Source organism: Poecilia reticulata, linkage group LG18 (genome assembly GCF_000633615.1).
Source record: "Poecilia reticulata strain Guanapo linkage group LG18, Guppy_female_1.0+MT, whole genome shotgun sequence".
Taxonomy (NCBI): domain Eukaryota; kingdom Metazoa; phylum Chordata; class Actinopteri; order Cyprinodontiformes; family Poeciliidae; genus Poecilia; species Poecilia reticulata.
This window is the reverse complement of record NC_024348.1, coordinates 8,330,249-8,354,905: the sequence shown is the minus strand read 5'-3', so window position 1 is coordinate 8,354,905 and position 24,657 is coordinate 8,330,249. Positions and strand designations below refer to the sequence as shown.

At 40.1% G+C, this 24,657-nt stretch overlaps 1 protein-coding gene across 2 annotated transcripts in view; it reads left to right on the top strand.

The window, feature by feature from the left end:
- Positions 1-2,550: 2,550 nt before the first annotated feature.
- shroom4 (shroom family member 4) overlaps positions 2,551-24,657 on the top strand; it is a 68,080-nt gene continuing 45,973 nt past the window's right edge. The window contains exon 1 of one of the 2 annotated variants that reach the window (XM_008435344.2): positions 2,551-2,775. In XM_008435344.2, coding sequence (XP_008433566.1) covers positions 2,653-2,775 — 123 coding nt within the window. In that variant the 5' untranslated portion in view covers positions 2,551-2,652. Of the gene's footprint in view, positions 2,776-6,940; positions 6,959-24,657 lie in introns of those variants that run through there. The other variant, XM_008435345.2, reaches the window with a different exon arrangement.

Sequence of the window (24,657 nt, the reverse complement as noted above, 5' to 3'; positions counted from 1 at the left end):
TGTGTATTAAATTTGCACAGCTAAGAGTACTTGTAATATTTTGATTTTAATATGTTTTTCTTGTCATTAGTTTCCCTCCCCGACAATAATCAACATCACATAAAAAGATTTATTCATCATCTTTGTGTAAAATTTTAGCTTTTTTTAATCTTAAAACATAAAAATAGAAATAAAATTGTGTGTTTTTTTTCTTTATTACAACTAATGTCCTATAGTAAATATGTGTCAAAACGTGAAAGTTGCCTTATTTTAAAGAAAAATAATTTGATTTTAGCTGGATTAGCTGGATTGAGGGCAAAAATGGCTTATTATTTGGTAAAGAGTGGACTTCTAAAATGCCAACCTGGAGTCGGTAGACTGCACAATACTCTGAAGATGTAACTGAAACTGGAGAGGGTTACCTCTACAGATTAAATCTGTGTTTTGTAGAATTGTGTCCAAAAGAGGATGAATCTTTTCTTTTGAATCAATCTTTTGAATGTTATTTGCAATTCATATTTATGGTAATCCTACAGCTTTATGGCATTCTAGTTGTTTGTATGTGTGCGGTGTGATTAGATGTCTCAAAAACAATGTTCCTGTCGTTACTGTTCAGTTTCTGATAACAAAACCAAACAACAGCAAAAATAACAATCGAAGAATGTAACCAACAACAAACTCCCCGCAGTCCGAATTAAAAGGTGAGATGTCTGGACTTGTTCAAACATTCCTCCCTTCCTGTTTGATTCTGTTTGATGTCGTCTTTACTTCTCCTTTGCCTTAAAATAGCAAAAGATAGTAACCCCCACCCTAGCCCACCACACATACACACACGTTGAGTCAAATGGCACTTTAATGCGGTGACATTCCACAACAGTGATTATCTCCAGTCCCAGTCTGCAGAGTGACTGTGGGAAAACTTTAGGCAGCAAGTGGTAAAGACGGGTATACTCAGGGAGGAAGAGATTTACAACGACTGAGGGCATCAAAGGTCGATGTGCCCGAAACGGCGCTGTCTGAGCTGAAAAAAATAAAATAAATACATACTGGGAATTCACCAGCTGAAGCTTCTCACTCCCTAATCAGTCAGTTGTCTTTGGAACTAAGAAACATCCCCAAATTGAAAAAAACTACGTTTTAATTTGATTGTTTAGATTTTTTCTGAGGCGCTTCCATTCTCGTGAGAGGTATCGCTGGTCAACAAATACTTTTGCGTCCTGCAACGGGAACTTGGATGACTCTAAAGCTTACTCTTGTGCATTAGAGTTAAAGTTTTACCTCTTTAAGAAATTAAATTCTGAGGTATGACGTGACTGCTTTGAAATTTTGCATACGTGTACACAGCACAAACATTTCATCTTTGTCTTTGCCTATTTTTGGAGGGAACCCCTTTTTAAAATAAATTGGAATTATTTATTTGGAGATTTTTGGAATTGGAATATGTATTGGATCATAATTAGAATGATTTGGAATGTAATTAACTGAAATGCTGTTAGGTTTAGTTAAACCTGAAAACCAGCTTACTGTAAAGACATCAGACGGCTCATAATAAACAGACAGCTTTGGCCTTCTTGCTTATTGATTTAATGGGGAAAAAAAATCAGGTATTTATCAATCTAAATCCAACAACCAGTAACTTTAAAAGAGCTGGAATATCTTCCCACTAGATAACGTAGTGGAAAATATATCTCTGTCATTGAGGCTTTGGTTGTTTAAATGTTATGTCTTCATTTCTTTTTCCAGTTTTACTTGAAATTGTCTAGAAACCTCAATACAGACCTGATTTACATACTTTTGAATAAAGCCCTTTCCATGGGGCCTGAAAAGTGATATATATTCATTTTTATATAAATAAAAAAAAGGTTCATGTGGTCATCTTTGCCTACAATGCGCAATTCTTGCCTAAAATCGCAATAAATCTATGTTATTGTAACAAAAATATCTAAGAAATAAAACTGTTGTTTATACAAATGTGTGATTTTATTTTTTTTTACATATCTGAAATAAACAAGAATAGATAATACCTAACTGTAAAACTACACAGATTTTCTTGGTTTTTCCATATCCTTGTACCGTCGCTTTAAATTTTCCGCTTTATTTCCTATGAGTTGTTCTATTGGATAGTCTTCTCTGATGGGGCTCTGCCATTGGTCGTCCGTTCTTTCAATCACAGCGCGCGTTTGCAGTAGTGGGAGGAGCCACATTTCTCGCTTGGGAAAGGTGCTGGGTAAAAGTTTTCCCAAAGTTTTCGGCTGGGTCGCCAGTGCAGAAATGAAACCGGAAATATTCGTCTCAGTCTCAAAAATAAAACAGTTGTTTTGCTCTATTTTTTTTTTTTTAGAAGAAATAAACTCCTTTAGCCAAGTAGTTGACCCAAAATATTTTTAAAGTATGCTCTAGTACTATACCCAGTTGGTCTGTTGTGACGAAATTATGCTAAAGTGCCCTTGTTTTGCGAACAGACCTACCGGATATAGCTAGGAACATTGCCAATAACTTTACACAAGGCGAAAAAAAAGTTTTTGCCCTCCCCCTATTCGGGTTCACTCGCTCCGTTTTCCCACCATCCAGTCGTTGTTGATGCTTGAGCGGTGATGGAGAGGCTAGAGGAACCGCTACCGGCGCCGCTGGGCTGTTAACCACCGGCAGAGAGAAGCCTCGGTACGGAGCGGCATGGAGACCGTGGAGCAGCTTGTCTCCTTCCACCACATCCAGGTCCAGCTGAACGGGGGCGCGCCTTGGGGGTTTACACTGAAAGGAGGACTGGAGCATGGCGAGCCGCTCATCATCTCTAAAGTAAGCTAACAACACAAATGTTCTTTAAAAAAAAAAAAAAAAAAATCATTCTTCATACACAACTTCAGTTTGCCAACATTGCCTCCGCATATTATTGTAATGGAATTTTAAAACGGGGATACTGCTGCAAAAATGCACGAATGTTATGACTTTCATCCAAGCACTTTTGTTACTGTTGGTTCTGTTGAATTTAACTATTAGCAAACAGGTTGGAAAAACGGGGGAGTTATGACTGACTGCACTTCTTCAGCTTGTGCACCGGTTTAACTGACAGTTCAACATGTTTTATTATATGTTTTACACACATTTGAAGATGCATATCATTGAATACATTTTTGTGCAAGTCATAAATCTGAAATTTGCTCAATAACACTTTGAAGTTAAACATCTGATGTTAAATATCAGAATTTGAAGTATTTTATTTCTTAAGTTTGATTCTTGTGCTCCAAATGCACCATGAAATAACTGAAAAGGTCACAGTGACAGGTCAAGCAGATGCTAACGTTTAACTTTGATGGATAAGTACATGATTTAGTACAGTGCACAGAAATTAAACCAAAAAAAGTTCATTTTCATGCTTTTGTAAAAAAGAATGCAAGATGTATTTGTTGTACACCTTTCAGCATTTACATGTCGGTTTATTTATTGATTGAATTGTGGTGATTCTTAAAAGTAGTTTACATGGGAGTCCCTAGACGAAAAGGGACATTGTTCCTGTCCATGATTCTCCTTTCAATTCCAGGCAAAACCCCCAAAGTGTTGACAGACGGCTAGAACCACTTCACAGAAGACATGGCCTGGGGCAGGAATGATGTGAGGGGGGGTTTGGTGGAATGGGGTTAGAGGGAGTCTGTAGGATGTGGGAATCCCAGAAATGAAAGATGCTGGTTATCTGATGGGGGCATTCTTAAAATATCTTTGCTTTTCACGTGGCTCTTGGATTACTTTAGTGAGTGGGTGCATACACCGTCCTTTTACTTTATAGCCATGCTGCATGACAAATGGTGTGGTGTTCCGAAGCTGGAAGTTTTAGGACTTGACTCCATCTTGTTCTAAAAGTAGAGGACGGCCAAAGTATCCTCCTTGCCTCTTGAGGTGGTTCAGTCTCCGCGGGCGTTGAGCCACTGCAAACAAGAAACGTGTCTTTGAATTGCTGCAAGTAATTATTGCAGTGTGTGTTCTGCTGGGGGTGGCCTGGGCTGCCTTTTACCTCCGCTGCGTCCCGCACACTTTATGCAGGACCTGCAGCAGCGGCGGTGGCAGCAGCTGCTGTGGTGGTGTAAACGTTGGCCGGTGTACGTTTTAGAATTCACCACAGCAGGGAATGGAAAACCTGGCTCAGTCTTCTGGAAACGCCCGCGCGCGCACACCGAGTCGCACACAGTAACACGGCCCCTGGGAAAATGTGACTGGAGGGTTTGGTGGAAGGGGAGAGAGAGACTGTTGCAGGAGATAAAAACTCAGACTGTGCTGCATGGCTGTTTTGTGTCCATTGGTTCATTGGTCTGTTCCACTCAGAAGGCAATTGAGTGCTTGACAATGAGCGAATACGTTTCAGAGAAGGGTTTCAGGTGCTTAATGCATAGAGGGAACAACAGACAAGCTCCAGTAGAGGCGTGTGTGTGTTGAGGACATCAGTCACACTGTCTCAGTAACGGACTGCTGCCGAATGCCATCATTACTGACTGGCACAGGTGTGTGTGAAGTAGGAATCAATGTACACGGGAGGATAAAATCTGTTTTCCAATATTGGAAAGAGACGATTCTGACTTGAACATAATCAATCTATCAATCAGTCAATCAAGTCTGAGCAACAAGGCAGTTCAAAGTACGTTACATCGTAAAAACACAAAAATAGTCATAAAAACATCATAGTCACCAATTGAGAAACCAGTAACGAACATTACATTTTGTCAAATTTAAAACTCAATTATCCTAATGTTGATGTTAAATTCTGGCCTAATCTTGTGAAATTCACCAGATTGGTTTATGGTGAATACAAGGTCACGCATAGTTGGCGTCTTACAAAATCTGTATTATTTCCCCAATTCCACTTTTTCCATTCTAAGGCTGGGCGACATGGCTTGAAAATAAAATCTCTAAATTAAAATTTTTTCTCTATTTTTTTCAAAAACTTGCTTTTATTTCAATCATCTCTTCAGTGAGTCCATTCTAATTTGGTAATTGCTAACCTGTCTAAGAGTCAACCACTGTAATCTTTTACTCTCCGGTGAGAAAGGTTTGACTGACAGATTGGCCCACCAAGTTATGTCGTTATGCCTCACTGTTGCCAACTCGACAACTTTCTTGCTATATTGAGCAACATTTCAGAAAATATTTGTATCGGCCAAAATCTGAATTTTCAGGTTAGGCTTTTTAAAAGATCAGTAATCGGCGATCGACCAGTTTTCTGGTCGATCGCCGACCAGTTCAGGCCTCCAGAGTTCATACGTTGTAGAAACTTTTGCTTCTGTTCAAGTCTACTCCAGGTTCAAGTCTACAATCTGCAATCTGAAGGCTTGTAATTGTGATACTCCTGCTGAATATTACCAAGAGGATGTCGATTATTATTCACCCACACTTTCCCGAGTTTCCTCTCTTCCTCACTGCGCCTCCACTGCTCTTTTCCAGCTTTAAGTTCTCAGTCACTAAAAATGTGAATCAAGTGTTGGCATTGAGGGCAAGGTGATTTGATCCCAGCGGCTCAATATTTTATTGTTATGGGGGAACTGCATGGAATATAATTATCGATCGTTCTATCAATTATTCTGACGATTAATTGATTATTCTGACAATCAATCAATTATTCTGGCGATTAGTTTGTTCAAAAGAATCTACACATTCTGGAGATTTTTCATTTAACTACTTAGGCCTTTTTAACACAATATTAGAAATACGTTAACAATGTTTATAAACAGTCATTCTTTTTCTAAAAAAGTGAAATAACATAGCATTCCTATAGTGAATTTGAATCCAGGGAAGCTAAACCTATGCCTTCATCCATAGCAGCTCTGATGAACTTTACACACCACAGCATTTTTTTTTTTTTTTGTGCAGTTTGAGTTTTTTATTCACATTTTTCACTTTTTACAATGTATCTTTTGTTAACCCCCTCAAACGTAGCAAGTTGCTTTATAACGGTATGTGTACAGTCTGCTCTTGATGCTGGTAAACAGGCTGCTACTTCTGCAGGAAAAACACTAAATCAAGGTAATCGACCCAGAAATGTTGAAGAATTTTCCAACAGGCCGTGTGTTTCCCGAGCCCTGCCGTGTCCACGTTTCTGTGTAATTCATCGACATTGTCAAACAAATTCAAAGCTAGTTTCTCTGCAAATGTTGCAAAACAAACTTGTTTTGGAGGCAGCGATATGCATCAGTCACAGGAACAGTAGAAGACAAAAGCATCTATTCAGACACGGGAGAAGACGGAACAAACGACACGAGCCGTCTTCAGGAGGGTTTTGGGGATTATTCGTTTACAGTTTGGCGCGCTGCAATTGTCCTTCATGTCTTTGCTTCGGAGCTTCTGCTGCATGACAGATTTCATGAACAGATTTTTTCCGTTCGACTTTTCTTCACAATAGCGCTTTTCAATACCTAAACATGTTTTGGTTCTCCGGTTCTCATGAGAGTCTCGATGTTTAGCTTACGGATCCATCCTGATCCATTTGCTGTCTTAATGTGATACAGCAGGCCAGAGTCTCCATTTCTTTGCCAGCTAATGGATAAAAAAAAACTGTCAGGATAAAAATCTGCAAGTTATTCTCTTATTGAGATTGAAAAAAAAGAGAAAAGAATGGCCTACATCTCTACAACTGTCTCGTAAGAGCACGTCTTTACTGGAGTGGGTATGCCCCACTTCCCCCCCCCCCCCTTTTTTTTTTTCCAAGGATGGTGCTCATGTGTGAGAGTGCCAGTTGCCCTCTCAGGATGTCCTGAAGACTCTGCGCGGGTGTGCATGGCCCTGCAGAACGGGGGAGGGGCAACTCCTGCAGCTCGAGACAGCAGAGGGATACAAGCCATTTGGTCAACATTCCTCCGGGAGCATAACTAATTACTGCTGTAGATTGTGTGTGCGTGTGCATGTCTGCGTGCGAGTCTTAAGCGTATTTGCGTACGCACACGACTCAGACTGGAAAACTACACTCCATACGGCAGCCGATTAGACGTACGATGACATGGTGAGTCTGGGGTTTTGTCTGCTCAATAAGTTACTCAGTCAGTCAATTGCTGCGCTGCTCACTCAGCCATTTAGCGAGCCAGTCAATCTGTTAGTGGCCAGGATTTAGGTGGCATGTAATGGCCTGAGTTTGCTTTGACGATCAAGTGGAAGAGAGAGAGAGAGTGTTTTAATTTTTTTTGTAAGAATTCTAAGCAGCTAAAAAGGAAGTTTGTACAATATTTTTTTCCCCCTTTCTGGTGATATTAAACAGCTTTAACTGTCACGTTGATTCATTTAAAAGAATTTGGGTATTTCTGATTTGTCACTGGCTCGTTTCTTTATCCTATTGGTTTGGAATCGGCACTGAATGCAACATTCAACAGCTGCAATATTATTCCAGTGGAAATCTGCTGGGTCTTGCAGCTGATTGGCTCAGATCGCTACGCTGCTGAATGTTAGAATATAAGGTAATCTTATTTGTATAGCACATTTTTAGCAACAAGGCAGTTCAAAGTGCTTTACGTGATTTAGAAGGAAATGCAAACAAAACAACAAAACGAAAAAGACAAAGAGATACAAAACTGAACTATTGGTTCCCCATGTATAATGGGAATAAGTAGTCAATGATTTATTAACTAATAGGGGTTTCTCTTAATCTTAAGTTTGTTGTGGATCAGAGAGGTATAAAACTAATTGTTGGTTTCAGTTGTTCTAGGTTGAGTTCTAAATTTGTACAGTAAGAAGCTAAATGTTGTTTCTCCGTGTGTGATTCCTGTTTTGGGTGGCTAAGTAAACTAACAGGAGTTCTCTGGGTTTTGCTCAGATATTAAAAGCATAAAGCTAAATGTTGGTTGGTTGTCCATGTTTGATTCTTGTCCAGGGCTGCTTTTTGTCAGTTTAAAACTAGATGTAAAAGCCTCTTCTTCCCTGCTTGGCATAAATATTACCCATGATACCTCACTTTAAAATGCTCTACAATGATGGCCAAGGCTCGGCTCACTCCAGTCAAAGACAAACAGAGACAGTGCTCTCTAGAAAAGAAATCAGTAAAGAACAACTTGGGCTACGTCAGGATGTCAGGACACCAAATGTAGTTGAAATACCTAGACGCAGTGCTACTCGATGTGCTTTGGCTGGAATTTGCAAAACAGCCAATCCAAGAGTGCCATTTATTTTCCTTGGTGCTCTGAATCGAGCAAAAAACGATTTACCAACCTCGATCTCTGTTCGGTTGAAGTGAACTCTGGTGCGGTTCGAATGCATATGTGAATGCCAAGGGGGACCAGAGACCGCTTCAAAAGCAGGAAATGGACTTTCTGGGTAACCAAAACAAACATGTCAGTCTTGCGCTAGTGGGAGTAATGATTCACAGTCTCCTACCAACGACTGAAGAGAAGTCCTACAACCGCTAAAATTTGAAGCTGCTCTGTTTTTGTTTCACAAAGAAGGAAGAACTCTCATGTCGTCTTTAGAGGATTTGGTGTCGTTTCCTTCAGCGGTTCTTGGTGCGGCGCCACCACAGGTGAGGTGGGGGAACAGGTTTTTCAAATGGTTTGGATTGTACAGTGTGAAGGAGAACCAACCAACCGATCCAACCAAGTCTTGATTGCTAAATGTGATCACAAGAACATAAATTTCAAACTTCACCTTGTAAAACAGATTTGCTTTAAAAAACCCAAAAAGCTACATTTTAACCGTCCATCTGGTAATTCGTTGGTGTATGTCAGTTTGTTCAAAAGTCGGCTTTGCCTGTGAACAAATCATAACAGTGTATGTGTGGATGTTTTCAAATAAAAGGTCTGCCAACAACTGACAATTTTTCTTTTTCTTTTGCTGATAATTTTATGCCATGACTCAATTTGTAATATTGAAACAGATTTACTTTGAATCCCTCTTTTCTACAACTGTTCCTGTCCAACAAGCATTGCAAAATAAAACCCACATGCGGGTAGATCGCGCTGTTTAATGTGACACCAATACACGTATGAAAGTGTGTTGAAATGTGGAAATACCCGAGTGGGAGTGTTGTGTGTGTGTTTACTGACATGCAGCGATGTAAGTTGTCAGTCCCATGTGTTTCGGGGACATTTTTATGTAGATTTGTGTCTGTGTTCAGAATGCGGGCATGATGAACTGCTTTGATTATCGTGTTTAGCCCCTGTAAAGCTGTCAGCTCACTTTCATATGTGGTTTTATGATCTATTGAGCGCTCCCTTCTGATTTGTGTTGTGTCGGGGTGTGTGAGGGGGGCATATTTCTGTTTCTAACTGCGCTGTGGTCCCAAACCAACGAGGCGACATTCCCGTGGGACGGCGGAACGTCAGGGAATATGAGAAGCAGTTGTTGCTTGATTTGAGAGTCTCTCTTGCGTATTTTGGTGTCGGGGCGCTTTTTCCCAGCCTAGTGGTTTCACATTGGAGAAATATTTTCAACACCCGTTTTAAAGATGTTTTTATGGGAAACCTGTTTCTGCTGTCGCTTCTATTCGCCTGATTTCTCCAGCTGAGCTTTTTCAAAGTAGTTTTTTTTCGCAGGAGCACTGTGCCTTGTTTTTGTCTTAACCAGCTTTAGACATATTACCTTATTCCTAGCTAACGAAACCGCAGAAAGGTTTATAGTTCATATATGAGGTATTGACTCTTATAGGTGTCCAGCATATAAAGTCGCAGGAAGCAGATTTCCACTTTCAGCAGCTCTGAGTCATTTTTCAACGTAATTTTTCAGCAGAATCAGACAAAGATCCTACGTCATCTGCAACAACGAGTTACACCTGGGCAGTAATGTAGCCAAATGTTAAGCCATCTTTTTCAATTGGTGTCACAGTTTGGACCTCTACGCTTTTTCATATGGATTAACAGATCATCATATGCCATCTTTTATGACAAATTATCCACCTTTGCGGGTAGACACACGTGTCCAGATGAATCTAGAGATTGAACACTTTTGTAAGCAAAAACGTCTGTGGAGAAATCAAAACCTTGCACCTGGGATCGTCTGTAACATCCGTCAGAGACCAAGCCAGGCTGGCTAGCCTGCAGTCTGTTGCTTTACACATCTGGCATTCTTGTCTACCATCATGCTGTCTACGCTTTCAAATCATGGTTTACTCTAATAACAAGTAGTGGGACACTCGACTTTAATTTCCTTGTTGTCTTTTGAGTTTCAGTAGAAGATCCCTGTAAAAACATGCTTCGCAATGATCCCATCCAGCTGATCTCTGATCAGTACCAGCAGCAAAGATAAAAGACAGCAGGCTCCTTTTATTCCTGTTCTTAAAGCTTCTCAGTTTTAATTGTCTGATCCAAAGCAGAGCTTTGAACTCGAGACGCATCGATTGGCTGTTTCTCTCCATGAAGCTGCCGTCAGCCACTGATGTTAGCGGCTCCTTCCTTTGGTTCAGGTGCTGAAAAGTGGCTGTGGTGTCGGTGTCAGGGTTAGTCACAGTGGAAACAGAACAGCAATCCTGTCTGCTGTTATCGATTTGGTAGAAAATCCTCGAAGACATCGCATTTTTGCTATGCTTGATACTGGAGAGAAAATGTTGCGCTGAGCTGTGAAGGATCTTTGGAAACCGCAGAAAAATGCAAAACAAAAATAAAAGCTTTACGTTTTCAACCGGGCGTTATATTGTTATACCGGGTATACGGGCTTTGTTTCTGCATTTTTCACAACAAAAGATGTGTCGTGTCATGCTGAAATACTGCCTTAATCACCTACTTGACACTTATTCTCATCAATCCGACAGTGGATTTCCTTTGATGTATTGAAATCCCTAACTCGTCATCAGACTTGTAGGATTCAGTAGGTTTAGCGCAGGATAAACTTCTTAAATCACCAAGCCTTTGTGTTTAAAAAAAAAAACAAACAAAAACCTGAACGTAATGTTGAAACAGTGGCTGCAAGATTATGAAGCATCCTGAGTGCTTAAGATCAAACTGTGGTTAATGCTGGTACTAAAGAGCATTGCAGAGGCTTTTCCGATTGTTGCAGAGAGGAAACATTTAGTTTTTCCTCTTAATATCTAAAACCTTTGAAAACATAATTTAATTCACCCAGAGGAATATTAGCTGCTCTTCGTGTTGACATTAAGACAAATGCAGAAGAAGAATGTTTTGACGTGAGGTTGTGGGTTTGCCTCCAACTGTCCTGTTTAGATCTTGTAAACAACCGTGTGTGTGTGTGTGACTGTGTGTGTGTGTGTGTGTGTGTTTTCCTTCTGCATTCCTGGAAAGGTAGCCTCCAGTAGCAATGCGCTCAGTGGGGGGTAGATGAGGATGCCTTCAGATAGGGATGCTGTTGTCTCTGCTGTGTGTTTGTATGTGTTTCCATGTCTCCTACTTTTCCAACTGTCTGCCTAACCAAAAACATATGTCACACTGCAGCGGAGTACAGTACACAACACATTGAGGATCATAATAATAAAAAAAAAAAAAAAGAGACGTTTCCCCTAAATACTTGCTGTGTTTAACTTTCAAAACGGTAAAAATAAAATAAAGTTATTGTCAAAATAGGTTATCAAGTCATCATTTGAAGAATTTTTCTATTTACAAAATGAGCTCAAATTCACAAATGACCGGAAAGCAGCTGTTATTGGCGTTTGGGTAAATGTCAGACTGTTTCCATCTCATTTGATGAGAAATTCCTATCAGTAAAAGTAATGTTAGGCCATGAATTAGCATAAATTTTCATCTTAAGAAAACTTGAAGTTCACATATCAACCTCCTGTGCTATTTTTAGTTTTTGTGAAGCCATTTATGAAATTGAAGAACATCTTTGTCAGATTTTCAGCCTGGAGGGGAAAAAAAAAGGATAATAGTCTGCTTTGAATAGTCTGCTTTTCTAGCTAATGCAGTATTGTCAGCACAGGTGGATTCAGTTTATCCATAATATTTGTTTCATGTTTTCTAAAGTTGAAAATGTGAAAGATGGAGAAAAGAGGAAGCAGCTGGTGACCGGAACTGGCCAATGTCAGGACTATGAATTTCGCAGTCTGGAAACTCTACTCGGTCTCTCTGGCAACAACGCTGATCGATGTGGACACAGAACGCAGACTCGATAATAACACAGCATATCAATGCAATAGATATGAAGTCAGAAGAAGGACAACTGATACAAGAAGTTTTTATTTTTAGCTAACTTTATTTTCTCCTCCATCTCCAGACACATTTTTGGTAGAAACTGTGAGATGGTAAGAAAGAGCAACAGCATTAGGAGATAACAGGAAGGCTAAACATATGACACCAAAACGATTCTGTTGTATCATTTTGAGCTTTCAGTGTGTTACAGAACATGGTGGATTTGAAAATGCTGGCAGCTTTTTGGAAATTGCAGAGTTACTTCGGGGTCTACATTTTCTAGGGAACAGACTGCTGTTTTAATGGCGCTAGGCCCGCTAACCGTGCTAATGTAGGAGGCTAAAGACCACTAATAATTTCTCCTCTGTTTTAAATTAATAAAACCCTGTTTCACAGAATCTGCTCTTATTTGTAAATGATGAATTACTTCTAGTAAAGAAGCTGTTGTTTTATAATCTTCCATTTTGGTTGTTAATGAGAATCTGTTAAAATCGGTATCAGAAATTAACTACAGAAATACAATCAGTGAACCTCTAGTTTAACCACTTAGCAAATATCTGCAGTCATAGGAGTATAACTAATGAGAAGAAAAGAGAATCACTTGTAATAAGATTAAATAGTTAATAAGGTTGCAGATTTAGCAATAAGTCAACAATTACATTCCAGACTCCTGAAAATATTTTCTCCCTGCTCTTGAAGCACTGTCAGATTGCACAAATCCATATTGATTTATATGTAGTGAAAAAACAAAATAAAAACTATAATGAAACTGTGTTTTAAAAAATATACAAAAATAATTAAATCCGGATCAATAAGGCAGGGTAAAAGCAACCATGACAGTTTTTTTCTTTTCCAGAAATGATCTAACAGAGTTTTCAAATGAAATGTTTTTCAGACAAATACTTGGCTGCTGGAGGAATGCTGCAGAGTGTGTGTGTTGCAGTGTGTGTGTTGGGTGGGGTTGGAATGAATGCATCTCTGATCTGCAGAGCCTTCAGCTGTTTCTCTCAGGCTGCGTCTGGAGGCTCACACTCACATACACACACTTTCTCTATACATGAGGACCCAACGGAAACGAGGCTTTTTGACGCAGCATTACAACGTGTGTCTCCCGTTAGTGAAACAGAAGTTGGACAAAAAAATCATCACGGTGTCGGTTTATGCAGCAGCGCTCTGATGGTGGTCTAATTGGATGCAATAATTGGTAGGTTATCATGTTTGAAGTGTCAGACCCTGCATATTGATGATCTATTTGGCCAAGTAGACAGATGTAAACGTATAAAGACGCAGAAATGTGGGTTAATCAGAATCGATTATACAGTATCATCGCCATTTTGAGCAATTGAATTATCTCAGTCATATATTTTTCTGATATGCTGCCCATGATAAAACAGGGTAACTTTGCAGAAATGCATTCCTGGAACCTACTGAAGTCTTTGCCAAATTGAGGAAATATCCAAAGTATTGCCAGGAACTGACATCTTGACTCCTCTGTGCTTTCTGAAAGTTCACCAAGATGGTGAAAAGAGGATTAGTTAAGATTCCTCTGTGGAAAAATACAGTTTCCCTTTTTTAAAAAGCTTTTTACATTCACATGCTTCCTTTGACTTCATTTTTAACCAAAATAATAATCTTCCCACTGGAACAACTTTCACACTGAAGAGTGTTGCTGCCAGTTCAACCCGGTAGCGAAGGGGTAGAGTGTTTTTACTGGAAAATTATTGTTTTTTTTCAGTATTCATCCTAAAACCCCTGGATTGTTGCCAGTATTTGATAAAAACAATGTTGTTTGAAACAAATGATGCAAATCCAAATAATAACAATTGCATTTATTCAAAGACGTTTATTTGCCTCTTTACTTGCAGACATATAGCATATAGCAAGTAAACGGGCAAGGCTAACCCTTTTAGGTTATCTTAATAATTTTTTACGGCTAATCCAAACTTAATCCTGGTTTTAGCTCCTGTTCCTCTGCCTTCCAGCTGTTTCATTCAGCTCTCTGCCATTAAAAGACGTTTACGTGCTTTTACGGCAGGTTATGGGGAACCTTTACAGACATGGTTAGTCCTATGCATCTGTGTTTACATTTACAGTTTATGGTAATCTAGTTTTACCACAGACCAAAGGAAAATGCTGTACCACACATGCGTGCCGCATCCCCAAACACATTCCACGATACAGTGTGGTCCACGCCCGTGGCTAACCCAACGAGAGGAATTAAAGCCGAGTTTTTGACACAACAGTCTCTTTGTGTATCAGTCTGTCATGCTGCCATCCCTCCTGTTTGCGCTGTTTGTACTCTGTGGCGTCTGTCGGAAACATCCTCGCGTTCCTCCTTGTTTCTCTGAAGGTGTAGTTCCCAGGGAAGGTTTAGTGTGAGTCAGAACCTCCACTCTGCTCTCTTCTTGTTAGAACCGAGACCTCTGGATCTGCCAAGTTGCAGAAACAAAAACAGACAGTGGAGCTATTTTTCTGGCTTGAATTCGATCTTGTGTTTCTTCCCTCTGTGCGTATTTATATCTTTTCCAATCACTGCAGTCTGCAGAAAAGTGTCTAAAACTTCTCATAGTTCTGCATGCACTCTGGATGAGAGCTAAAGTCTCTCTGTTTTTGATACAGGTTGATGTAAGGTTAAAATGGAGGAAAGTTGGATACATTGACATGGATTAAGCGGGATAAAATGGTTACACATAAGAAAAGAATGAAGCGATTTTACTGCATTGAAAAAGAAAGTTGGAGAGAAATTGACGTAAATAACAAAAACGGTCTGGCGTCTCTTTAGTTCATTTTAATATGGCGGACTAGAGTACAGTTAAGCCTGTTCACCGCTTTAACATTGTGTACCTGTGATTTAGAAAGACGTTCAGTAATATAATCCTAGTTCACTTTAAGGAAAATGTGGTTTTATGAAGCCAATAAATAATATTAATTTGGTTTGATCAGGGAGCACATCGTATCATGTTGCATACAAGTCATGGATATCAGCACCAAGACAAATTTTAATAAGGTGACTTTTTTATGTTTTTTATGTGACTTTTGTAAAAAAAAAAAAAAAAAAAAAATGTATTTGTCGGAACTGTCATTATGTCGTGATGGTAAATTATTAGATAATTATCTGTGGAATAATTGAGCTTTTCTGCCTTCTTTCACCGCTAACTAGAAGCAACCAATCAGGGCCAAGGGGCGGGTCGTAGCGTTGTCAATCATTCCCATGTGAGCCTGACATGGTGGCCATGCTAAGAGTAGTTAGCATGGCCACTGATGATGGCGGATAAATAGTTTTCCTGCAAGTTGTTTCTCCACCATTGGCACATTTGACAGTGCGTTCACGAGGTTGATTGATTGGTTGTTTCTGGTCAGGAACGGTGAATTTCTTCAGACTGTAATGGCAGCACAGGGAGGAGGTGGAGGAGCTCAGTCTTTTTATTGGTTGTCTGTTTTAAATTATACTGTGACAACCTGGTGACAGTTTCATCAAATGTGTAAAAAGCATATTTTTATAAAGGTTACATGCTGCAGCTTCAACGCTAAGTTAGCTGGTTGAACCACAGTGCTATTTTGAGGTAGTTCAAATTACAGAATTTCTTGTGACTGCTCAAAGACCTCCGATGTTCCAAGGTTGCAGCGCTTCTTTGATTTCTCAAAAATAAAGACACAATTCAACGTCTATGTTGCTCACATTGAGCCATAGCAGCAAACTATGAAAAAAAGAGGCCTAGGTCAGTAAGGTGCACTTTAAGAAGTTAATATTTCACCAATACTGAAATGGTGTGTTTGCGTGTGTGTGTGACAGGAAGAAAGATAAAGGGCAACACTTTCATGCAGATTTTTTTTTTCAAAGACACTGATGGATCAATCCTGCTCCCAACAGGCCGCCGACCTTTTAACCCAGGCTGTTGTCGTTGCTGATCACCGGATCTAATGGCTTCCATAACCCACCAGAAACGCACAGCCGGAGGCCGTTCACGGGGGTGTGCATTTAGCGACGCTGCGGACGCCCTAAAGTCCACGACTTAACGTCCAAAAAATTCAGTGCTTGTAGATGCAAATTTGTGAAGTTGAGACTGTGGTTGGCAAACGGTGTAAGAGCTCCCAGCAGTGCACAAACGTCCTTTTGTTTGTCTAAATTTATGTTTAGCTCTCAAAACTTTCCAGACTGGGGATATTGGAAGAGCTCCTGAGTAGCAGAGAGTTTGTATTTCTATATTTGCCTTCGAGATGCAGTTAAGAATCACCGTTTTGATTGTGTTCGCCTTAACTCACTCATCAGTTATGTGCTGGCTGCTCTGCCACCCACTTGTTGGCAAAGGATATTTTGTCCTACTGAAGTAACAGCCTTACGTTATTTCTGCAACCTTGGTGACGTTTTATCTGCACTATTTTGTGGGTATTGATCATTTCTCACTTTTGGGGGTTTTATCCATTTAATACCTGGCTTATTTTTGGTACAGAAAGCAACCGTCTACCACCAGATGGTTCAAGCTGATTGCTAACTAGTACATGCCTTGGGCTTCGTTTTCAAATTTATAAAGAGAAAAAATTGTTCTGGGTCTGCATTTTGCTGAAGCTTTAAGCTGCTGTTAGCGTATTTCCCGTTTTGATATGACTTGTTGATAATCCAGTTGTCCCAATTCTTCATATGCAACAGAACTTCCATAAAATCTGCCTCTCCTGCTTTATTAACCGAATACTCCCTTTAAACTAGAGGTGTGCCGATCAATCGGCCACCAATCATAATCGGCCGATTTCCGTGAAAAAGTGTATAATTGGTGATCGCCGATCACAGTCTCTTGTTGCCGATCACACAAACCGATCACCTGCATCTCATTTCTCAGCCTGGCTGTGCAGCTGGCCTCCTCTTTCCTTCACACTGCGCAAACGCGCAGCAACAAATCCTAAGCGATGTGGAACTACTGTATAACGCACTGAGTGAATGGGAAAGTTTGCGTGTTGCGGCGGAAAATTGAAGCAGGTCAAAATGCATCAACATGACGAATCTAATATGGCATAAGAACAACGGCATATTTGAGGGAGTTTGGCTACATCGAGGCTCACTGCAGAAAAAAAGACGATCAGATAGCAGGTAAAGCAGCGCACAGCTACAAACACTCACCCGGATTAGCATGACGGTCATAAAGCTAAACAAATAACCTAACCCGCAAAATTATTGAAGTCTTCAAACTGCGATGTAAGACTCTGGTTCTGCTCTCGCTGTTGAACCGCTGCTACGCGCTACAGGTAGTAATATTTGACAGACGGAGATTCGCTTCTGCTCCACCTGGTAGTGACTCTGACACCGAACCTCTGTTTAAAGCTGCAGCATCTAACCTAAAAAAATACATTTTACATACGTATTAAAACTTTCGCTGTCCTAACATGAGACAGATAATCTCTGAAAAAATAATCGATCTCCTCCCTGCTCTGCATAATTACTCCACTCAGTCAGAAACAGCCACTCAGAACTAGCAGTAATCAGTTAGGTGCCGTGCTATCAGGACGTTTTCATTCAGTAACTCAGGATTGTTTATTGTAATGGATCCTGTATTTGCCTTTGAATGTTAAGTTTTATACTTGAACCTTTTGGCAATGCTGAGAGGTTTTATTTTGACTCTTTACATTATTTAGCCTCTTCAGAGCCTTCATATGTTATTAGTCTGTTAAAGACAGTATTACCGATAGCAGTACAATTTGCACAATGCCTGTTTTGTTTTTTTCTTGGAAAAAGCTATTTAAAAGCTTTTATCTAAATTAAGGTGAATTCATGGTTCCTTTTTCCACATAATGTAACCGTAGTGCTTATGATTAAAAAAAATATAATTATGTAATCGGTATCGGTGATCGGTATCGGCAGGAAAAAATCCTGATCAGCGCATCTCTACTTTAAACGTCTTACAATTTAATCATTAGGTTTTCAGCTGCTCTCATTCACCAGCAATTACCGTGTCTCTTTATCGCCCTTCAGAGAAAAACAAAGATTCTTGGTAAAGAGATGCAGTTAAACAAATCCATATGTATGTACTGTAGTACTTTTTGCAACCTCTTACAAATATTAATGTATTGTTGTTGTTAGAAATTTTCCACACAAAATGTAGCTGCACTATTTTTTGGGAATACTGCCGACAGATGTAAAGGCAGAAAAACAATTAGCTGCATTTCCATTACAATTGTGAGCAGAAAATCAACAATTTCGCATTTGTGGTGTTTCTACTGAATAAGAAACACATTTTTTTTTTACATCACATGTAATAACGTTTGTTCATGTCATTAAAAACCAGCCACAGCATCATCCTCCTACCACTTCCTGTCATCATCGTCTTTGTGGTTTACGCCAGTGGCAGCATCCAGTTGTTGATCATGTGACTTGTGTGATGCAAAAAAAAGTGTTTCCATTGCGAATTAAACCAATGTTGATACAGCCAATAAAACCACCTCAACCTAGAGCTAAAACTTATTAAAAAATGAGGTTTTCCAAAATTGCCATGTTTCCATTAAGCAAATTAACTTTCAAAATGTCAAATTGCTCAGTTGGAAATACAGCTACTAACAAGTAATTGGAAATGACTTTATGATGAACCTCTGACCCAATCATTTAGAAACATTAACCAGGATACTTTCCCTTTAAGTATTTCGCTACAAAATCCACATCTCTTTAGATATATTGTTTCACGAAAGTCTTTCTGTCTCCAGACGTTGAATAGAGGTCATGTCGCAGTGTGAGTGTCAGGCTTGAGTGGGTTAAGAAGTCACCAACGTGTTTGTGTGTGAAGGGGTTGTAGCGGTGGATTATGGGAGTTCAGAGCCATGCTACGCGGTATGACGGATGGGATCTAAGTGACAGGTTCGCGTTTCGTCAGGGTCGGGGGTTAGTGCAGCGCTGCTGTGCGTCTCTCCAGAGGGCTGCGGCTCATGGAGCTTTGATGTGGCCCGCAGCTCGGAGACGGTAACGAGGGGCTTATTTTAACAGATTAAGTTCGACTTTAATGGCATTAGCGGAGCTCAAGGTGGTAAGAACGTCTTTGGTGCAAAGCGGTGGGGTTTCAGCTGGGGATTTTTCCCTGAGATCACTTGTCAATCAAACAACACAGACGACACACGACTTCTAACTGTTTAAGTCCATCTTTTTGCTTTTTCTTCTTCATCTTTTCATCCTTTGTGTTGTTGGATCCCTCTTATCTCTCTATAAAGGGTATTAAAGGGCATTAAACTAATAAACTGACGGCAATAGTTTCTTTAACAAGGGAGTTCAAGCCTTCCTTTAGCTATTTGTTTTACATGCACTATTTCACAGCCACACTTATGTAGATTAATGCATCTGTGTTTTTTTTTTTAAACGCAAAGTTTAGGCGACATCTTATTTAGTAATATTTAGTCTCATTTCTGCAGTGCAGCCTAGCAAAATATACAGACGAAAAGTCCAGCAGAAAGTGACTCCGGCACATTTTAAATAGTCTCCAACCCGGTTCTGCAATCAAAACAAACAGAAGAAGTTGCTGCTGGGTCGGTGTGGCTGTGGAGGAATGCTCACTCCACTTTCTTTAATGTCAGGTGGACACATCTGCTCACGGAAGTAAAGGCTTTGAGTAGGAATGGGCAATATTGCTTATTTTTTTCATAACAGATATGATTTCCGATTTTTTAGTAACTTTAGTAACAAATTTCAATCAACCCTTCTGTGAGTTGTACAAAGCAATATTAGGGACATGTTACGAGAATTTTAGTTTTTCTTACAAGAATATAGTCAATATTTGCACAAAAAGGACACAATTTTACCAGCAGATTGTCTTAAAATAGCAAGAAAAGAAGTTGTTTTTAAATGAGAACGAACTTGAACAATTAATTTTCATAAAATCACTTCTTTATTCTCCTAATATTCCAACTTCAACCTGGTACTATTTCGAATACATTTTGACTTTATTTTCTTAAATAAAGTCTATTTCGACGTAGAGTTGACTTGAATTCAAAGTCCAAATGAATAGAAGCTGTCAACCATCAAACAAGATGGCCGACCTGGACGTGCTGGCATCATTCTGTCCTATGAAAACCCCAGGAGTGCACTGGTTAAAAAAAAAAATCTAGATTTTCCAAAAACCAAAAATTTTGTTAATCTATCAATGTGATTAATCGCCCAGTCCTAGCATCCAGCAAAACTATCATCTCCATTCACAAATGCTTCACGTTTTTGAGTTGTAAATCATCTGGGGAATTCCCGATTGACATTTTTTCTCCCAAGTTTTGAATTTGGTCGTTTGAGGTGAAGTATTTGTCTATAACATGTCTCAACCTTAGTTAACGTCATCCCACTCAAGAAGTCTGAAATCGACACAGGAGATAAACGCAGGTCCTCTGCCTGAAGGAAGAACACGATTTAATCTACGAGATAAAACTTTGCTGCCATTTATTCACATGCTGGTGTTCCTCCATGTGATCGCGCTCACAGGATCGTTCTGTGGTTTCCAGTCTGCCTGCAGAAGGTCAGAAAACAATCAGTGACTTTAAAAAAGTCAGGGTTGAGATCCCCCCCCCGCCCCCCCGTCTGGCCTGTTCTTGTTTAGCTAGTTACATTTTCTTCATGTTCTGTCTGTTCCACTTCACTCATTTCACCCGTTCCCCCTTCTGTCACTCCGCCATTGAATTTGATCCAACTGTCGGTGACCCGAAGTCTCTGCTCTCCTACGAGGGTGTGTTGCTGAAACCTCATCCCCAAAGGGGGGTAGGGTGGCCACGGAGGGGCTTATCCGTCCGGGGGCATCATTGTCTCGTTTCGCTCCCCTCGGCGTTTCCATGGGAAGGCCGTTTGAGGACAGTTGCAACGCGTGGGATCAACGAAGCGCCACGGCAGCGCACATGCAAACATGGATCCGTCTGCTGGTTGCTTTCGTTGCGAGCGTGGGAGCTTTCTTTCCTTTTCCATGTCGACGGCTCCCCTCCTCCCGCCCTGATAAAGAAGGCCTTGTGCGAGTGTGGGTGTGAGGAAGCGAGGAGAACCTCACATGGCTCAGACTAGAGGGCAGAGGTTGAGGAAGGGTGTGTGTCTGTGTGTGTGTGTGTGTGTGTTTGTGGGAGCAGTTGTATGAGAATGAGGAGCTTGTTTTTCCATACATGCAAGACATGAGGAACGTTATGCCATAAGTGTAAGGAAAAGGCTCATAGAAATGCTTAGTAGTGCTTAAATGAAGGATTAGGACCTCATTATGATTTCCTGAAAAAATAAATGAAATAAGTTCAACTGAATCCACAGCAAAACCATAAAATCTCACCAAGTATTTTTAGTGCAAATATCTTGGAACACTTGAAATAAGACAAATCCATGTACAAGTAACTTTTCAGCTAAATATAGGAGCTTGTTTGAAGTCAGTAATTCCTTAATGTCGATGAAAAGTTCTATTTCCACTACCAGACTATTTCACTTTGATCAAGACATTTCCCCACTTTGTAAGTGAAACCATCTGAAAGTGGAAATAGTACTTTTATCAATACTAAGGAATTTTCTTTTAAACAACTCCTATATCTTGTTGAAGTATTACTAGTAAGTTAAATTTGTCTGAAATATTTGCACAAGAAACCAGAGAAAAATATTTGATGAGATTTTGTGTTTATATCACAAAATGTGAAAATTTACTGCAGAGGCCCAGAGGATTGTGCTGGTAAAAGAAATCATCTCATTTTTAGCTCGATGGCTCTTGGCTGAAAAATACTGCTGACGTCACTCTGAACTACGGAAGCGAAGCACATTTTCAAAAATTAAAAATTCATAAGCAGCAAATTTGGTGATACAATCGTTTTTTCACTCTATCCTGGTGGATAATCACTTTATTCTATCTTTTATGCAGTTTTGACATTCTCCTCTTCTAGGTAGACGCTGGTGTATAAACTGGCTCATTATCGCCCTCTATGGGCTACTACTGGAAACTTTATATCTCAGAGCGCAGCAAAAGTACAGTGGTTTGAATTGGAGGATGTGCTTCTCTGTAAATGAATGCAGAGGGTAATGCCAATCTGTGATCACACATTATTCCCACTGGACGTGGCTGAGATTTCTTCTGGTTTCAGCTCAACTTCCATTTGGATAGTTGGTAGTAACCCACTCACCACATACAAACACTGGGTTTATGTTTTATTCCCAGTCCTTAGCCTCACTCTGGAGAAATCGCCACACATAGAGCAACTTGTGGAAATAAACTCCCCTGAAGGGTCAGTGGAAATAATGGCAAATTTAGGAGCTGTCAAAACAGGAAACGTGGGTAAAAACCTTCAGAGCTTTTTGAAAGAGGTGATAGTGAAACCTCCAGCTCCTCTACTCGTGTTTCTGCGCATATTTTACTTTGGGGACACGGTCACTATTCACGGGAGCCCAACAGACAATAGCAGTGGCACAAAGACTCCTTCTGGTGTCTTTGTCCCCAAAAGGGGCTGCCAACATTGCCGCCATGTCATGGTTTTCATGTCTTCATTCTGAGAAAAAGTCTTCAGATGACTCTCAAGTGTTTCTCTTTCAATTTTCATCTTTACCAATCGTTTCCATCATTATGTTCAGAGAGAAATGAATGACATCGATGTTAATTCTGACTTGTCTGGTTAACAGTTTACTCACTTGGTAGTGAGTAAGGCCTTGTGCATGGCTGTAATAAAGAGGAAGTTTAAAAATCAGCACGGATCACAAGTCTCAGAAACATGAAGAGAGATTTTCAGGAATGTGTTAATATTGGGCAACTTGTAATTGTCAACTAGGATTGACGATGCCACATGCTAACGTACGCCAACAACGGAAAAAGCCAATCAGTCATCCAAGGTAAATGTTCGCTACATGAGAACCTGCTTTGCAAATGTGTTTCCGTTTGCCTCCAACTCTTTTTTTGGGAAAAGATGACAACCGTCTCAAGCCAACATAACGTTTTGCTAATGAAATTGAGGAAGTTGTCTCGAATTTTGCCATTTCCATCAACCTTTTCTAACCCGATACGTCAAAATACGCACTGATGAAAACACGGCTGCTGTGTGGCAGAACAGGAACGCTGATCATCATCTTAAACATCGACCAAGAAACCTGATTCTTCACGAGTCAGGAAGAATGTGTAGGGACCCACTGACAGTAGCTAACAGATACAGACCCACATTTCGTCCACCTGAAAGGCTTCATGCTGCCTTTCATCGAATGAAGCAGCCCAACAGCTTACCCTTGCTGTTACTGTAACATTAAACCCTGTCATTTACATAAAATCTATTCATTTATGTTAACGGGTCTCGATTATTGGCCTCATAGGCAAGTCCAGCTCCCACAGCGTGACTGTGTAAACAGATGATGTTACTATAACGCAGGAAATACAACCACACTTGCATGCATGTGACCTCCAAAGCATTTTTTGTTGCATGTTTTGTTCATCATCTCCATCAGAGTCTCCACACACAGCTGTTACTAACCTACAGACCAAAGCTGATCACTTTTTCTAGTCTGTGATGGAGATTCAGAAGACTCAGGGTGTTTTTGTTTATCTACCTACCTCTTCCCTCCATCTTTTCAGAAATTGGCACTGCACCACAACACAAACACTCAAAAAGCAGCTCCTTAGATCTAAATTTGAATGGGTGTGTCTGATCTGTGCGAGTTTGAGCGTACAGAGAAGGCATTCTTCCACATTTCCCATGTGCCGGGGCTGACCTCACCCAGTCTGGACATCCCACGGCACAGACAGCAGCATGGCACAGACCCACACACACCTAACACTAGGCAGGCAGGCAGGCATGCTGGTCAGGTCATTTGCTTATTTTATGTACACTAAGAAGAAAACCTTCTTTCACCAGATGTTAACAAAAAAAAAAAACCGAGGCAGGCTGGTACTTATCATCCTCTGTGATTATTTGGCACACGAGTTGTTTCTGTGCTTTGTGTGGACACAGTTGGTGTATGCTCTGCTTTGTGACCTTTTTTTGGAGGGGTGCTGTAGGGATTATTAATGACATATGAATGAAAGCACATGTTGTTGGGTACGGTTAATGTATATCTTTGGCTGGAGCTTAAAACTAACACTTGTCAGATTCGGATCTGTATTCATTTCCAAAAGGGCAATTCATTTCTACAGCAGGTCGCAGTAAAAACAACAACACACCGACAGTTAATATTGAACTAGAGGACATGGCACTAAACTCCACTGCTTCAAACCATGGAGGTTAAAAACACAGAAAATGTCGATCTAAAAGTGCTGCTAAGACTAAAAGGTGAGCAATAGGTAATACATAATATTTAAAATTTGAAATCCCTCACTTTGAGACAACAACACACATAACCGTTTCTATGAACTGCAGTTATTTAGCCATTTCGTCCTTTCCTCGTTGATGCGTTCAAACATGGTTGAAAATCATTGTAATGAAAGTTTGAGGAATATTTTATAAATCTTCAAGAAATCTTTAAAGTCTACCAGGTTTGTGTCTTGATCCACAAGGAGGCGATAATTCACCGAGTTGCTAACTAGCATGAGGGTTTTCAAGGCCAGGTTGAGTTTTACAAAACCATCATGAAAAACTGGGACTGACCGGTCATCTGTCTCCATCGTTTACAGTTCGCTAGAAAACGATTACAAAGTGGAAACTTTGGCCATTGCTGAGCAAAGGCAACGTTTGTGTGTGTGTTTGTGTGTGTGTGTGTGTG